Below are 15,480 nucleotides of genomic sequence, written 5' to 3' on the forward strand. Positions count from 1 at the left end.
AGCCAATGGCATCACATTAAGGATGGACGTCACATCGTCGCTAAATCCAAGATGTCGAGATTAAAGGACAAACGCTGGCGATTTTGCCCCCCGCCAGCAGAAGAAGCCCAGCTCATTGGACTGGCCAAGTTGCGGTAATTGATCGGGATCAGTCCTGAGCAGGTTTATGACTTTCACAGCAAGGTGACTGCGGTGGTGCTGAGCGGACAGCGCCTGTCCGGCAGCTCCTGATGGAGGCTCGGCGCTGCTTCAGTCCCTCCTCTGCTGCTGCCTGCAGACTCACCTCCTTCACACCGACGCTCAGCCCGCTCCTTCTCTGCGACTGACCGCTCGCCGTGCAGCAGGTCTTTGTCTCAGCACGGAGATGCTCCTCCTGCGCAGACACTTTCCCTTTCACTAAAGCATCGCCGAGGAGATAAACATCCACAGTCACACAGTCCAAAATAGTGTTTTCTGTGCTGCGTGGTTTCAAAAAAAAAAAAGAAAAAAAGAGAGATGAGAGGGCGACGAAGCTCCTCAAAAAACGCCCAAACTGCCTGTTGTTCACACGGTGCCCAGCTCTTCTCTCACATCAGATGGAGCATGCCCAGTGGAGGACCCCGCATTTGCTAAAACACGCTGTCAGAGTCTCCAATTAAGGCTGTTGAAATTATGAAATTGTCATAGCTGCACAATTTGTCTCCTTGTCCCCCTCACTTAACGCCGTCGCTGGGGGGGGCGGGGGGGCTGGGTTACGGTCGGTCAGAGGGGACTCATCATCTTCGCCCACAGCTGGCTGGAGAAGGTGTGACCCTGGAGACATGAACGCGCAGATCCGCCCATGACATTATATAGAGTCTGTGTATGTGTGTGTGTGTGTGTGTGTGTGTGTGTGCTCGTGCACTGACAGTGGAGATATTTTGAAACAAAGAGTTGGGAGTTGGGAGTTGTTCTTTTTTTGCGCAACTCTTCGTGCAGCACTTGCTGGAATAATTAGCCTTCACCTGTTTTGGACCTGCCAGCAGGGGGCGCTGTCGCTCACTGACTCAGTGTTTGTTGATTAGACCCGAAAAACTTGTCAACACATTAAAAATGTGGAAAATTAGACCACAATATTTAGATTTCAGGAAAAAGTATTTCTTAAGATTATCATTTTCTGTCTTATACGACACGTTAAACACTTTCGCTTACTTGAATAAGAATAAAGAAACAACGCAGGCCTGTGATGTTTTATTATGTGCAATTTTTAAACGTGTTCTATTATTAACAGACTTGTTCTTTCTTTCTGCGCGTGGGGATGGCCCACAGCTTGTCCCACATTTCATCCGACGCTCCTTGCTCGCTCTGGCGGACGGGGGGGCTTTGTTGTTCCCTCTCAGCCTTCTTCTCCTCCTGTCCGCCTCGCTTGGTGGGCAGTTCTCCGTCTCGGTTTTCACTCTTGATTATAAAGGAGGAGTTTGCAGCACGGAGGCGCTTACACCCCCTGACTGGCCTGATTAAACTGAGTCCTCTCGCAGAGACAGTGTGATCCGGGACAGTAGACTGGCCTCACAAACTGTTTGATTTGAGCCAAAGGAAGAACAAACTGGCAACATGGCTGTGGCGGGCTGCACGAGATGCATTAAATATATGTTATTTTTCTTTAATTTTATTTTCTGGGTGAGTTCAACTTATTTTTACTTTGTTTTTTTTCCCGCATTTGATGTTTGAGTTGCGCTTTCTTCAAACTTTCTCCCTTCTTAGTGTTTGATTATGCGGCCAAACAGCTGCGCATTTAAACATCTGTGCGGCTCAGGGCTTAATGATGATAAAGAAGAAAATGGTTTCCCGCCCTGTTGTATTAATTATGCTGCTCTGTCTGTGAGAGGAGAGCAGCATCAATAGAAGAGGCACAGCCAGGAGCTGAAATGCTCTTATTTTCTGCATGGCCGAGCACCAGTGCAAGGTGGCTGAAAGAGAGGGAAAGAAGAGCACATCTGACTGGGTGGGCTTCAGTCTCCTCACTAGGATATTTCTGTCCCCCCCCCCCCAGCATGTCTCTTCGGAGCCATCATTTCATTGAATTAACTCATGTTTATACTAATCAGCTACTCCAGACAGGAAGGTGTGATTTCTGATGTTGTTGTTTCAGATGGAAAACTGAGCAAAATGTTCTCTAGTATTGGATGATTTGTGGTTATTTCTTGGAGCCTGGTTCTCCACAGATTAAACACACATGAAGCAGGGCATTGAGCAGGGTTAATAGAGTTTCTGGGGGAGGGGAGAGCTGTTTTTCCCTCTGACATTTCCTTTGTCGCTACCTGGTCACCAGACTGTAGCATTTGCTGCCTTTGAACCTCCAGAAAGCTCAGGAAACATCTCAACCCACAGTGTGGTTTTACTATTCATCCATTTGAACACTCAGCATTCAACCTGAACTCTCCCTGAGTCCGTCTTGTTTTCTGAAAAAGGGATTTCAGTAAAAAAAGGGACTTGCCACAGTAGTTCAGTATCTGAACGCAGCAGTTTGCCTTTCACACTTCATTACATCACATCGGACTTCCTGCAGATGTGTCGGCCACTTTATTGTCCACTTGTGGCCTTGCGCAGTCAGAATCGGTGACTTGTTTGTGAATTTCCATTTGGTTCATCTGTACAGAGCGGCCGTCTTTTTTTAGAGAAGCACTAAATCACCATATCCTGGACACGCCGCACTTGATGGAGTGTTTCCTCTGCTGGTTATGCTGCTGTGCCTGTCATTGTGAAAACTCTGAGTCCTCTCTTCCTCGTTTTGCTATTTTTCATGTCGAGGATTCAGTTTCCTGTTTCTTGGAGAACAATGGAGAGCAGTCATGGCACTACATGTGTAGATACCTTTAAATAAACACTGGCATGACGAAGAAGAGCGTCGGCATGTGAACAATGAGCTGAACTGGATCTGATCCGTCTGTTGCCGTGCTCCATCGGCCTTTCTGTGATAACACTTTTATCAGGATATTTCTGATTTATCAGACACAGAGTAGAGGAAAGAGCGAGGGCGATAAAGCTGAGCAACAAAGTTCTTGAGTTGGCTTGAAACAGTGCTGTGAGGACAGGGCCTGTGCTGCAGGTCACTGAGGTGTCAGGATGTCCTTTCATCACGTCTCTTAAAGGACAGCGGACGGTTCACAGAGCTGGACAAGCACAGAGAGAAACTAGCAGAAAGGTTTTGACACTGATTTGATCTTAGGAGGGTTGGCCTCGTGTCACGACACTCGTTCTTGTCGTCATCAAAAAACACTCTTTTTAAAAAAGTTAAAGATTGATAACTACAGGTTTGTTTTAATATTCATGCTAACATCTCTCCTGAATATAAGACATTTTAAATGGCTCTGATCCTCCCTGAGGGTTGGCCAAAGTGAAGAAAAGACATGAAAGAAAATAATTAAGACCTTTTTCTCTGCGGCACAGCTGGCCGGAGGTGTGATCTTAGGAGTGGCCCTGTGGCTCCGCCATGACAGTCAAACCAGCAACCTCCTCATACTTCAGTTTGAAGGCCACCAGGCGCCAGGCACCTTCTATATCAGTGAGTATCCACCATCAACTGCTGAGATTCACAATCGCTCCAGCGTTTGTTCCCTACACAGAGCTCATGTGGATCTGCAAAAGTAAGCAAAAGTAGCTTTTTCGCAGTCCAGTGACATATTCACCATCATCATAATCATCATCATTTTATTCTAATGTTTAGAAAAACATTACTTTAAAATGGACTTAGTTTCCATATTTACATTATTACATTGCTATATTTATTCTTCTAAGGTTGGAGAAGCTGTTTCACATTTCAGTGCTAAATGTCCACTGACTGTCGCGCCCTCATTTTTGGCACAAACAGGGTTGACAAAAGTACATCTTATAGTAAAATAAACAGTACCACAAACTATGGGCTCAAAAACATACCATAAATGTCTCTCTGTCTCTGTCTCAACAGAGATAAATTATAGTCTTGACTAAATACGTATTTATGTTACTGCAACCCTGAATCCAGAGAAGTTGTGAGTCTGTGTAGAACATCAATAAAAACAGAATGCAGTCATTTGCAAACAAACTGTGTTAAACAACAACAGTTTTACAAAGTGTTCCTGAGCTGTGTTCACAAAGCGGTGAACCTCACTCCATCCTTGCTTGTAAAGCCTTTTCAGGATGCTCCTTTCATACCCAGTTATGATACTATCACCTGTTACCTGTAATGAACCTGTTTACCTGTGGAATGATCCAAACAGTGTTTTTGGGGCGTTCCACAACTTCCCCAGTCTTTTGTCGCTCCTGTCCCAACTTGTTTGAAATGTGTTGCTACATCAAATTCAGAATAAGCAGATATTTACAAAAATCAATGAAGTTAATGAGGTAAAATATTAAATATATAGTGTTTGCACTGTTTTCCATGGAGTATGTCAAAAAGGATCATCAAATAACACAAATGATCACATTCTCTTTTATTTATGCTTTGCACAGTGTTACACACATTTTCAGAATTGAATGTGTACATAAATTTGTTCTTGTTAATTTCTTCACCTTCTGTAAGTTGCTTAATCATCACCATGTGTCCCACCTACTCTACATCCTCTCTCGTGCTCCTCATTCCTTGGTCTCCACATGACAGGAAGCTCACTGCTAACAGAGTGGTGAAAGTTAACTAATCCACAGAAATACCTGTCTTTGACACTCAGCTGGGACCATGTCAGTATGTCCGGAAATAGCAAGAGCAGTGCGACCTCTCAGAAAAGATCAGGAAACAGGACCTGCGTAAATCCGCAGCATGACTTGAGAGGCACGGCCAGAGTCTACACCTCACTGTTTATACTCTGATGTCATTCTGACACTGATGGCCACGTACTCTAGACAATGCTCTCTAGCTCAGGTAAATACATCTATATGACTTCAAAAAGCCTGAGCCGCCAGGTTCTTTCAGGAGAGAGGCCAGATGCCTCAGACAGATGTTGAGACATATGCAGGCTCTGAGAAACGGTCCTTGAGCACGGTGCAAAAATGAAGCCATCACGCGCCTTCTGTCGCTCGCACTTTAAAGTATTTGATCATTCCAGGAGTTTTGTCTTAATGCAGCGCAGCGTGCTCTCTGTATGTCTTTGTACAGTAGGTTGAGCCAAATCACAGAATCAGGAATATGTGCCTCAGGTTGTGCTCACTGCATGAACTAAAGTCATAAATCATCATCATTGCCCTCAGCAGTCCACAGATTGGCACTGAAACCTACAATACATGATATGAATTAAACATTTCAAAGGTCCATCGTCTGGGTTTGTTGTGGTGGTGAACTCTAGTCAGCCCACTAATTTACATTTGGGCTCCTGCTGCTCTCCCATACTTACTCCTCAGTAAGTATACGGAGCGAATAAAAACCCATGCTTTTTATAGAAGGAAGGCCCACTCATGATTTTAAAGGCAGAGCGGCAAGAGAGGCCCACCCAGGCGAGATCAAGGGAATGTTTCTTTTTTTTCTCCTCCCTCGAACATACGCCCTTGCATAATTCAAATAACCTTGTACATCTGCACATTACCCCTCAAATTAGAGTTTGGAGTGGATGTTTTTGGCGTGCTGGCACACCAAAGTGGTATTTATGTAAGGCTGAAAATACACATTCTCCTACCTCTCAGCCAGTGCCTGGAATCGGTATTGGTGGCAGTTGTCAGTAGTCTGCTCTGGTTAGTGCTACAGCCTCTCGAACTGTAGGAGATACAGTAAGTGTGACAGATTTTGTTACACAAGATGTTTCAGCCTCTTTACACTGTATGTATAATGCAGAGCCTCGGCCTGAATAGCTTTCCTGCTATTCATTTTAAAATGGAAATAAAATTGCACGTGAATATCGCTGTAGGCAAAGAGAAAGTACTCACTGGAAACCTCACAGCTACTGAAACCTGCTCTGTAGATACTTTAACCACTTCGTCTAAACAGGAAATATGTAACATCTCCCGCATGAAAATGGCAATAAACAAAGATCTTTTGGGTTTTAAAGTCTTCTAAAGTCCGATTCTCTCTGACTATAAATGAGAGAGTTGCTTTATACCGTTGCTTTTGGACTAACGGTTCAGCTGCTATCAGTGCTACTGCTTTCAGTGAAACACTGCATCTATCTCCAGTGCTTCCACTTATATTTCAACTACTTTCATCACTTCACTTCAAAACTGAAAATCCAGCTGCTTTCCTTTCCTACAGATCAACCTACAATTCAACTGCTTTCACTTTTTGCACATCAAACGGACACTTCAGTTGATTTCTGCTCTTTAACTGACACTGAAAGGAATAATTCAACAGTCTAGGAAATGTGCTAATTGGCTTTGTTTACAAGCGTTAAATGAGAAAATCAAAACCTGTCTGTGTGGTAGATATGAAGCTATAGCGAGGGGATGCTTAGCTAAGCATAAAAACTGGAATCAAGAGGAGAGAGCTAGCCTGGCTCTGTCTAAAGGTAGCTAAATCTGCCTACCAGCAGCTCTAAAGCTCACTAACTAACATGCTATATCTCATTTTTTAAATCTGTGCAAACAAAAATCTGTCAAAAAAGCACAAAGCTAACCGGCTCTGGCTCCAGTTTCATATTTAGCATACAGACATGAGAGTAGTATCAATCGTCTCATCTAACTTTTAAAATGCTGTCCTGCTTACAGAGCAAGTGATACTTCACCTATTTATAGTGCACACTCCTCAATTATCTCTGCATTGTGAATCATCTCGACGCTAATGTACTGTGTGCTGCGAGCATATCGTGAAACTTTGACTCATGAAGGCAGAATGCATGCGTGCTCTGCTCCTTTTGTTCCAACTCTTTCTATTAACAAGACGACAGCAGAGGCTTTTTTTATGCGGAGCCTTTTTAATCATTAATCCTCACTGGGTTCATCTCAGTTCATCTGTGTCATGCTCCGACAGAGTGAACATGGCTTCCCAGCTCTCTTTTTAAGATACTGGATGAGAAAAGAAGAAGAGAAGTCCAAGTGGGGCTTTTAGCCGGTCTTCACCCCCCCGCGCTGGAGATTACACAGGGAGACAAGAAATAAATGAACTTCCCCGGTGGTATAAAATTGCCTGTCTCCCTTAAAGTCTCAATGGCCTTCAAACCTCAAAGGGTGTTGTCATAGTAATGGAAGGCAGTGGAAATAATGCCTGCTTTGCCGCATTGCAAACATCAAGTCCTGAAAGAGAAAGACAGGGAGTGAGGGGGAGGGGGGATGAAAGAGGAGGGTGTTGAGGGTTGAGGCAGAGAGAGAAGAAGAGAGAGAGTGTAGATGGAAGTGTGGGGAAGGCCTGTGCGTGATATGTGAGGTACAGTGTGAGGCCTGCAGACGTAGCACAGTCAGAGTCTCTTACTGGGTCTGTCTGTCCCCTTTTAGACCACTCTGTCAGGCTACATTAGAGGCTGCGTGTGTTTTACCCGCAGGTGTGTAAGAATAGAAACCCAGAAGCAGACTGCTCCCAGGTTAGCTTACTAAAAGCAGTGGTGAGAGAAGTTTCCACATGCTTTGCTTAAGTAAAATACACTATTTTATACACTGTCAGGTAGTTCATTTCAGTTGTCCCCAGCCTAATGGTCTGGCCCCCTCCAGAGGGTCACAAGATAATTCTGAGGGGTCATGAGATAGTTACTGGGGTAGGAAAGAAAGTGCTGTGACATAAATTTGTATTCATAGCTTGGACTTTTCTCTAATCTTTGCTTTATTTGTGAAATATTGGACCATTTGACCTCTTTGGGTTTCAAACCAGCTGGGAAATCTCTGTTTGGTGGAAGAACTAACAACCTCAGACACGTCTGAGACGTGACAAGGGGCCCCAAGTAGCTTTTTTTGTAACTGGGCACCAGCCAAAACTGTTGGGAACCATTGATCTAATCTTTAACAATATATTTTGAATCTTGTTTTGTAATCTCATCATATGTTTTATGATGTAAAAACCTAATCTGAAAAGTAACTAGAATATATAGCTGTTAGGTACATGTAGTGCAGTAAAAAGTACGTAACCTTTTTCTCATCAAATGGAAAAAATCAAGGAAAGTACCCCAAAATTATACATGCGTAAATGTACAGTATTTGCTTACCTTCAACCACTAACAGAAAGTATCTTATTTTTAAAGATAAGATAAGATAAGATAAGTTTTAATGTTAGAGTTGGAGTTATAGTTATTCTGTTGCTAAGCTAAAGGTTGCTGTACATCTGCTGATGTTATGAGGATAAATTGAAGTTATTAGATTATTCTGAAACAAGCTACAGCTTCTCCCAAACTAAATCTCCTCCAGGCAGCTTATTTGTGGTTAGTTGTTGTATAAAGTATTATTAGTAGTTGAGATTATTGCTGTTGATTAATTCCTGTTGGAGTGGAGCCACCCAACCTCTAACCAACGCTTCCTGCAATCACGCTGATGAAAATGAGCAGGACCCGCTTACAGGCTACACATTAAAACAACAGTCTTCTCTTGACCTGAGAAACAGCAGCTGACAAAAAAAAACACCATTTAGTCGCTGTTCTGGAGCTTTCAGTCATATCACATGATCCACAAAGTACAGAAAAGTGAGACGTTCTCAAAGTGTGCAGCAAAAATAGACCGTTCCCATGACAATGAAGCAAAGTCTACCTGCTGATGAAGATCATGCAAAATGATCTAATTATCTAGTAATTATATAAAAATATAAAGTACTCACTTGCCCCTGCCTCTCCTTTACACACACACAAACTTTGAACACTACATATGTTGAAAATGTATTTAAATAAACAGATTCAACTTGATATGTTTCTTGAAAAAGACATTTTGACCATCCTGGTTAGCTGAAGTAAGAACAACAAACAACCTTTTGTGATGAATATTTTTAACTTTTCATTTTTTTTTCATTTTTTTCTGATAAAACTTACTTTTACCTTAAAAAAAAAGTAAACTTTGAATGCAGGACTTTTACTTGCAGTTGAGTGTTTTCATAGCTCGGTATTGCTGCTTTCAATTTTCAGCAATTTCTATGCTGAATTCTTCTTCCACCACCATGTGTTATGGGACTATTATCCCACAGCTTCAACAGCTTTTAACTGTTTAGCACCAGTGACTCATACACTTAGAGGAGCCTGCAGCAGACTGACAGCAATGTATTATGTCTTTTATGATCTATTATATTAATGAATGCCTTCATATCAGGCTTCCTTGTACGTAATTAAACTCACCATGCAGCTCGTGCAGTAGATATTTTGTAAACCTTCACTCTGTGCAGAACATTTTCGTCTGCTGTAACTGGAGTTTCATTGATATTATTGACTTTTTTTATTGACACTGAAACCTGTTGAACACTTCTGTTTGCCATTTAATGTCACAGAAAATGGGCAAAAGTTTATTTTTTTTATTCTATTTTTAACCACTGTTCAAATAGAGGAGTAGACTCCACGTTGTATCAGTTTAATCGTACAAAGATGTGTGTCTGGGTGGGTGTCTTTGTATTCACATGGTTCCCCCTGTTTCCTGGGGAAGGATAATGCTCTGGGTCAGGGGTCAGGGGTCAGAGCAGAGGGGGGTTGGGGGTCGTCTGGAAGGCATTTCCTGGCCTGACAGCCGAACAGAGTCAGCTCCTGCCTCTCGCTCAGGATCTGGGGGCTGTTTATCTCCAGGATGTCAATAATGTCATGTCATCCTACAGGGAAGCCAAGAGAAACATCCAGGAAGTCCATTACCAAACAATGTGTGGATCAATGACAGGGCAGCAGGCACACACTGCTCTGACACTGCTGCCCCCTAGTGGTGCTGAGGACACAACGCCGCCATGATGAACTGCATTTCTTAAAGCTCTCATTTGTGATCGTCAGTTTCCTCTCTGTGTCTCTGTGATTGCAGGTGTGTACATACTGATCGCTGTTGGGGCTGTGATGATGCTCGTGGGCTTCCTCGGATGTTATGGTGCCATTCAGGAATCTCAGTGTCTGTTGGGGACAGTGAGTGTCTCTCTTTTTGACTTTTATGCAGCAGGAGCTCTTTTTTTCTCTTTAAAATCATTTGCTTTAACTAATAAGAGACTTTGAGGTTAAAATAATTTTCTTTTTTTTCTTTCTTTCTTTAGTTCTTCTTCTTTTTGATCATCCTCTTTGCTTGTGAAGTGGCTGCAGCAATCTGGGGTTTCATGAACAGGGACACAGTAAGCAACCACACACACACTAACACACACACACACAATCCTGTATTTCACTGCAGGACTGGATGTTTGTGCATTGATTTTCCACCTGTGCTCTGGTGTAACTGCTCTGTTTGTGGCTGTGTCTCTAAAACAACTTGCCCAACTCCCGACTGTCCACAGATCTCCAAAGAACTGATCAACTTCTACGACTCTGCCTACATCAAGGCCGTGGACGTCTCAGGGTCTCCCAGTAAAGACACTGCCATCAAGGTGCTGGATGTTTTCCACAATACGGTACGTCATGATGGGAACTCTCTGGCGTGATACCATTTGTTAGGCGTAAAGAAGTGACAGAAGTCTATTTTGATCACACATTTTGTTAAGTGACCTCCTGTTTCTGCTCCTCCTATCCCCTTCAGCTCGACTGCTGTGGTAAAGGAGATGACACCGCTCTCTTCAAACAAGTCGCCGGCACCTTGTGTCCCAGAAAGTCTCCAGAAGATTTTCTGAGATCTCAGGTATACACAGATTCTTACTAAAATTCACAATGAACACAATACATGTACGATACCTGATATAGAATATATCAGCATCTTTAGAAAGAGGGACAAACATACAGTTTAGGTTTTATGAAATTGCAACTTGAATTTATTATCAGTCTCTGCATTGATTAAAAACAGCATGTAACCAAATGCTGAACAGATAGAGATGAATGTACCTGTATCCTGTAGCAGATGCATAACTGGGTTTACTTTATCTAGTACCAGTGGGTTGTTTTGACCCAGCGTTAGTGTTGTTTTTTAGATAAATGTTGAGTTATTCACTCAAACTAAAATATGGTGATTTTGACCCAGTTCAAGGTTTAGTTTTATTGCCATTATACAATACAGGATTGCACAGTGAAACACAGTTGCAGCGGATTCCACGCTACACACAGAGACAATGTATAGACAGACATATCTAAATGAACATAGAATAAAAACAAAAAAATAGGCAATGAAATAGAACAAAGTATGCAAAAGCAGCACTAAAGGAAAAGTTACATATACACATACAGTATATACTCTATGTTTATAGGTACACACACATATGCACACAAAAATATGTACAAAACAGTGTTGACTCTGTGTTAGACTCAAAAAAGTTCAACTTTTACCTCAAAATTGTCATAAATGTATTGTTAGTTGTCCAAAATGATGTGTGTATGACACTCAGAACTGCAAAGGACACACAAATGATCAACAATCAGTAACTCACATCAACAGTGGGTCAAAACAACATATTGTCTTTTCTACCCATGGGTTCAGTATAAAGGTGTATAAGACTTTTATCCTTTCTGACTCCTCGCTAGTACAACCCTGATTCCAGACAAAGTTGAGATGCTGTGTAAAACATAAATAAAAACAGATTGTGATCCTTTGCTAATCCTTTTTGACAGACACTCAGTCGAAAACAGTGCACGGACAATATATTTAATGTTAGAACTCATCAACTTGATTTTTTGTAAATATCTGCTTATTTATCTCTTGTTTGGAACATTCCACAGGTAAACAGGTTCATTGGCAACAGGTGATAGTATCATGATTGGGTATGAAAGGAGCATCCTGGAAAGGCTCAGTCATTAACAAGCAAGGGTGGAGCGAGGTTCACCACTTTGTGAACACATGATTGTATAAAGGATGATACTACATGGGCTCAGTAAAAGAGTTGTTGGTGACCAGTTTGTTTTTGAATGACTGCATTCTGTCCCAACTTTTTTGGAATCAGGGTTGTATTTATGCCACTGATCATTGATGACATAATACATAATAAATTATTCAGAGCTGTGTGGTCAGAGGCAGCTGATATTCAGCACCTTGTTTTGCCAGCACACCCGGCTCTCTGTCACAATGTGCAGCGAGTGTGAGGGATGAAATATTCTCTTCTTCATTCTGCCTCTGTCTCCTCCCAGAGCTGCCACGATAAACTGATCGAGCTGTTCTCCGAGAAGCTCTACCTGATTGGCCTGGCCGCTCTGGTGGTTGCTGTCATCATGGTGAGCGTCAGACTGAAAACGCAGATGAACATCTCACACGGCTGCACATGTGAAAAGGCTCGCAGTGTGGCCACAGAAGCTCCTGCTCTTATCAGCTGCGATAAGGACGCAGGTGCTTGAATGGAAGACTTATTGAATTAAACCGCTCTGTCCTTCTTCCCATTTAGATCTTCGAGATGATCTTCACCATGGTGCTCTGCTGTGGGATCCGTAACAGCCCTGGGGTATACTAGGAGTCCCATCAGCCCACATCAGCCTGTCATGGAGTACTTTATTATGTGTTTTATGCATCAGCTCCCATTCCTTATGGCTATTGGATCTCTCTCTCTTTAATCTAGATTAGAAAACATCTTTTTTTTTAATATTGCTAATCCATCAACACTTTCTTACACAATAATTAAGCTTCTCTCAGTCAGATGTTCTTTATTTATCATTTACAACATTTACACATGAATATTTTCTACATGTTGTGAAATATTTCTTTTAAGTCATTGAACTTAATGCTGTTTTTATGGATGTATAAATTGTATATATACTTGTCATGTGTTAACACTAAGGAGAGTCCATGTATTCCCTGATTGATTGTTTGTGATGCATGTCGCTGCAGTGTTACAGTGTTTTAAATTTAATTTAAGCAGCAGGGTTTAGCAGGGTTACTGTCTTACTCTAATGATTATCAGGATGACAAGGTAGCCTGTGTTTTTTTAGTTGACTGTGTGTCTTTGTGCCTAATGAACCACCTTCGTGCTGCCTTTCCTTTATTAACCTGTGAAACACCCGCCCTTAAATAATGACCAAATCAAATATGTCTTCTTACTCCACCTGTTTTAATAATGCTGACAAATTGTGCCATCTCTCTTTTTTGGGTGGATCATACGCTACGTCAGTGTTTCCCAACCTTTTATTTTGCTTGTGGCTCCTTAAGATGAAGCAATTACTCGCTCCACCTAAATTGTGAGTAGTTCGATCAGAGAGGCGTTTTTCCACCTCTCAGATTATTTCATTTGAGTGCTTTTTCGAGAGGTGAAATGACTAAAAAAAAAAAGCAATAGATAGAGAAAAGTCAGGAGAATAAATTTGTGTATCCAAATGAGATCAGTGAGTTTTTTCTCATTTCCTATCATCTTGTGACACCTTGAAGGTCCTAGCTCCTGGGTTGGGAATCACTGCACTACACAGATGGTCAAAGGAGTAAAAAATACAAAATTAGACATTTTTCACAGTTTCATGCGTGAATCCAAGTCCAAGTAATCCATCATAATAAGTCCTCATTTAAAATGTTCTTTTCTCCAAGGTGAGGTTGTGTTAAATGTATGTTCATGTTTGACTGTGACACACATACTGCATAAGAGCTCTATTTTAGACTAAGATCTGTACAACAATCTCTTTTCCTCTGATCACTTGTTTCAGGCCTGCACACAGGCCTAGAGAATGTGTCACGTGTCACCACAGGGGGGCAGTGTGACATCAACACCCCTTTTGCTCAATCAGCACAATCCCTCCCACTGCAGCACCGTCGAATACATTAAAAACTCAACCGACTTGTATTTCTGGCAGCATGGCAGCAGACACACCCAGGACACACAGTGTTTGTCCTGGCAACAGGCTTATTTTCTCATCAGAGGACACAGCGTCTGTGATGTCACGAGTGACAAAGTTTAGATCACGTTCAGGATGGCCCCGAGCTCAGACACATGTTCTGTTATGTTTTCATGAGGCATAATTGGTGGGAAGGAGGACTGGATGAACTTTGCAGAAGCAAACAGCAACACAGTGGTTGTGGTTTCTGGACAAAACACACAAAGTAAATGCAACACAATACATGAAAGGAGGCTTTCTCTTGTTTTCTTAGTGACTTCTGTTTCCTCTCTTTCTTCTTCGCTTAACTTGATGTTACAACACAATGAAAGGCACAAAATGCAGCTTCCAAAATGACCATAAAGTTGTACCAACACTTCTCTTAAATGTTTCAACAAAAGCAAAATTTATAACCATTATGTAGGCAGGCTTCACTGCAGGAGGTGTATTAGCTAGGTGTGCCTAATAAACTAGCAACTGAGAGCACATTTGAATTAAGGTTTTCAGTAGAGTATACCATATCAGGTGTTAAATATTTACAAAGAATGAATGAATCTTATTTTTATATACCTAATATCTACATATAATACAGTACATTATGCTGTATAAATGGCCAAAAGTGTGATAACACCTAATGCCGACATACCTCTGATACATTTGGTCTGATTTTCTTCTGTTTTTCATGGTTCTGACTTTGCTGTTAATGCTACAGAAAACAATGATAATTAGACAACAGTGTTTTGTGCTGAACATTGTGTGAAGAGTTTGTTGAAGCCCCTTCCCTGTTTCAATATGACAATGCCCCTGTGCACAAAGCCAGGTCCATGTAGACCTGGTTCTCTCAGACTGCAGTGAAAGAGCTGACCTCAGCCCCGTCCAGCACCTCTGGAAAGAACTGGAACGCAGACTGAGAACAGGTGTTATCACCCAGCATCAGTGCCTGACCTCACTAATGATGAAATTCGAAATGCTGTTACAGCAGCCTATTAATGCCCAAGGCTGTGTCATAAACACTCATCAATCACACGTGGGCTGTAAAGTCTGGGATCATGTTTGATTCAGCATTGAAGTTTGGCAAACAGCTAAATCAGGTTGTCAAATCACGACTCATCTCACCTCAGCGAGGTCTGTACCCGAATGGTCTGTTTGGGGTCCTGGAGGCCCCGGGTCATAATTCAAATAAATGTATTTGGAGATAGACCTTTCTGTGGTCTAACTGACTCCAGCCACGAGGAACATCACTATGTAGGATAACATGCTGTACATTTATGTGTCTGTGAAGGATGTTTTACGGACATATTGCTTTCGCCCTCGCTGCTGTCAAGAAGCTGACTTGAACAAAGATCTCTAAACTCCACCTGCTCAGCATGGCAGACCAAGCTAGCGATGAGCTGGCGCACATAGTGTGGATGTGCTGTGGCGGGAGGCTTTTTGCAGGTGTATGACTAACATGTTCAGGTTCAGCTTTTAAAGCAACAGCAGCATCTGAGAGTGCTGGTTCACCTGTAAAACACCTCTTTCAGTCTGAGGGGGGAGGGGGTCTGAGGTGGGGGGTCCTCCAACATGTCTGCAGCTATGACTTCTTAGGAAGCCTACATAAGGGTTCATTCTTTATCATTATGTTTTATTAAGGGCTGCAACTAAGCATTATTTTCTTAATCGATTAATCTACTGATTATTTTCACGATATAGAACCAAGTGATGTCTTCAAAATGTTTCTTTTGTCAAACCAACAGTCCAAAACCCAAAGCACTTCATTTACTGTCGTATG

At 42.1% G+C, this 15,480-nt stretch overlaps 1 protein-coding gene across 1 annotated transcript; it reads left to right on the forward strand.

The window, feature by feature from the left end:
* Positions 1-1,475: 1,475 nt before the first annotated feature.
* Positions 1,476-14,269, forward strand: LOC121607541 (CD81 antigen-like). Its single transcript, XM_041938404.1, has 8 exons — positions 1,476-1,638; positions 3,409-3,523; positions 9,820-9,917; positions 10,043-10,117; positions 10,277-10,390; positions 10,516-10,614; positions 12,048-12,131; positions 12,299-14,269. The coding sequence occupies exons 1-8, from the start codon at positions 1,573-1,575 to the stop codon at positions 12,362-12,364; spliced, it is 717 nt and encodes a 238-aa protein (XP_041794338.1). The 5' UTR covers positions 1,476-1,572; the 3' UTR covers positions 12,365-14,269.
* The last annotated feature ends 1,211 nt before the right edge of the window (positions 14,270-15,480 follow it).

Source organism: Chelmon rostratus, chromosome 6, assembly GCF_017976325.1.
Source record: "Chelmon rostratus isolate fCheRos1 chromosome 6, fCheRos1.pri, whole genome shotgun sequence".
Taxonomy (NCBI): Eukaryota; Metazoa; Chordata; class Actinopteri; order Chaetodontiformes; family Chaetodontidae; genus Chelmon; species Chelmon rostratus.

Excerpts from the sequence above, each read along its gene's own strand:
- LOC121607541 (XM_041938404.1), top strand. The coding sequence starts at position 1,573 with ATGGCTGTGGCGGGCTGCACGAGATGCATTAAATATATGTTATTTTTC. Across the intron at positions 1,639-3,408 it reads TCTTTAATTTTATTTTCTGG|CTGGCCGGAGGTGTGATCTT; the intron begins GTGAGTTCAACT and ends TCTGCGGCACAG. Across the intron at positions 3,524-9,819 it reads GCCAGGCACCTTCTATATCA|GTGTGTACATACTGATCGCT; the intron begins GTGAGTATCCAC and ends CTGTGATTGCAG.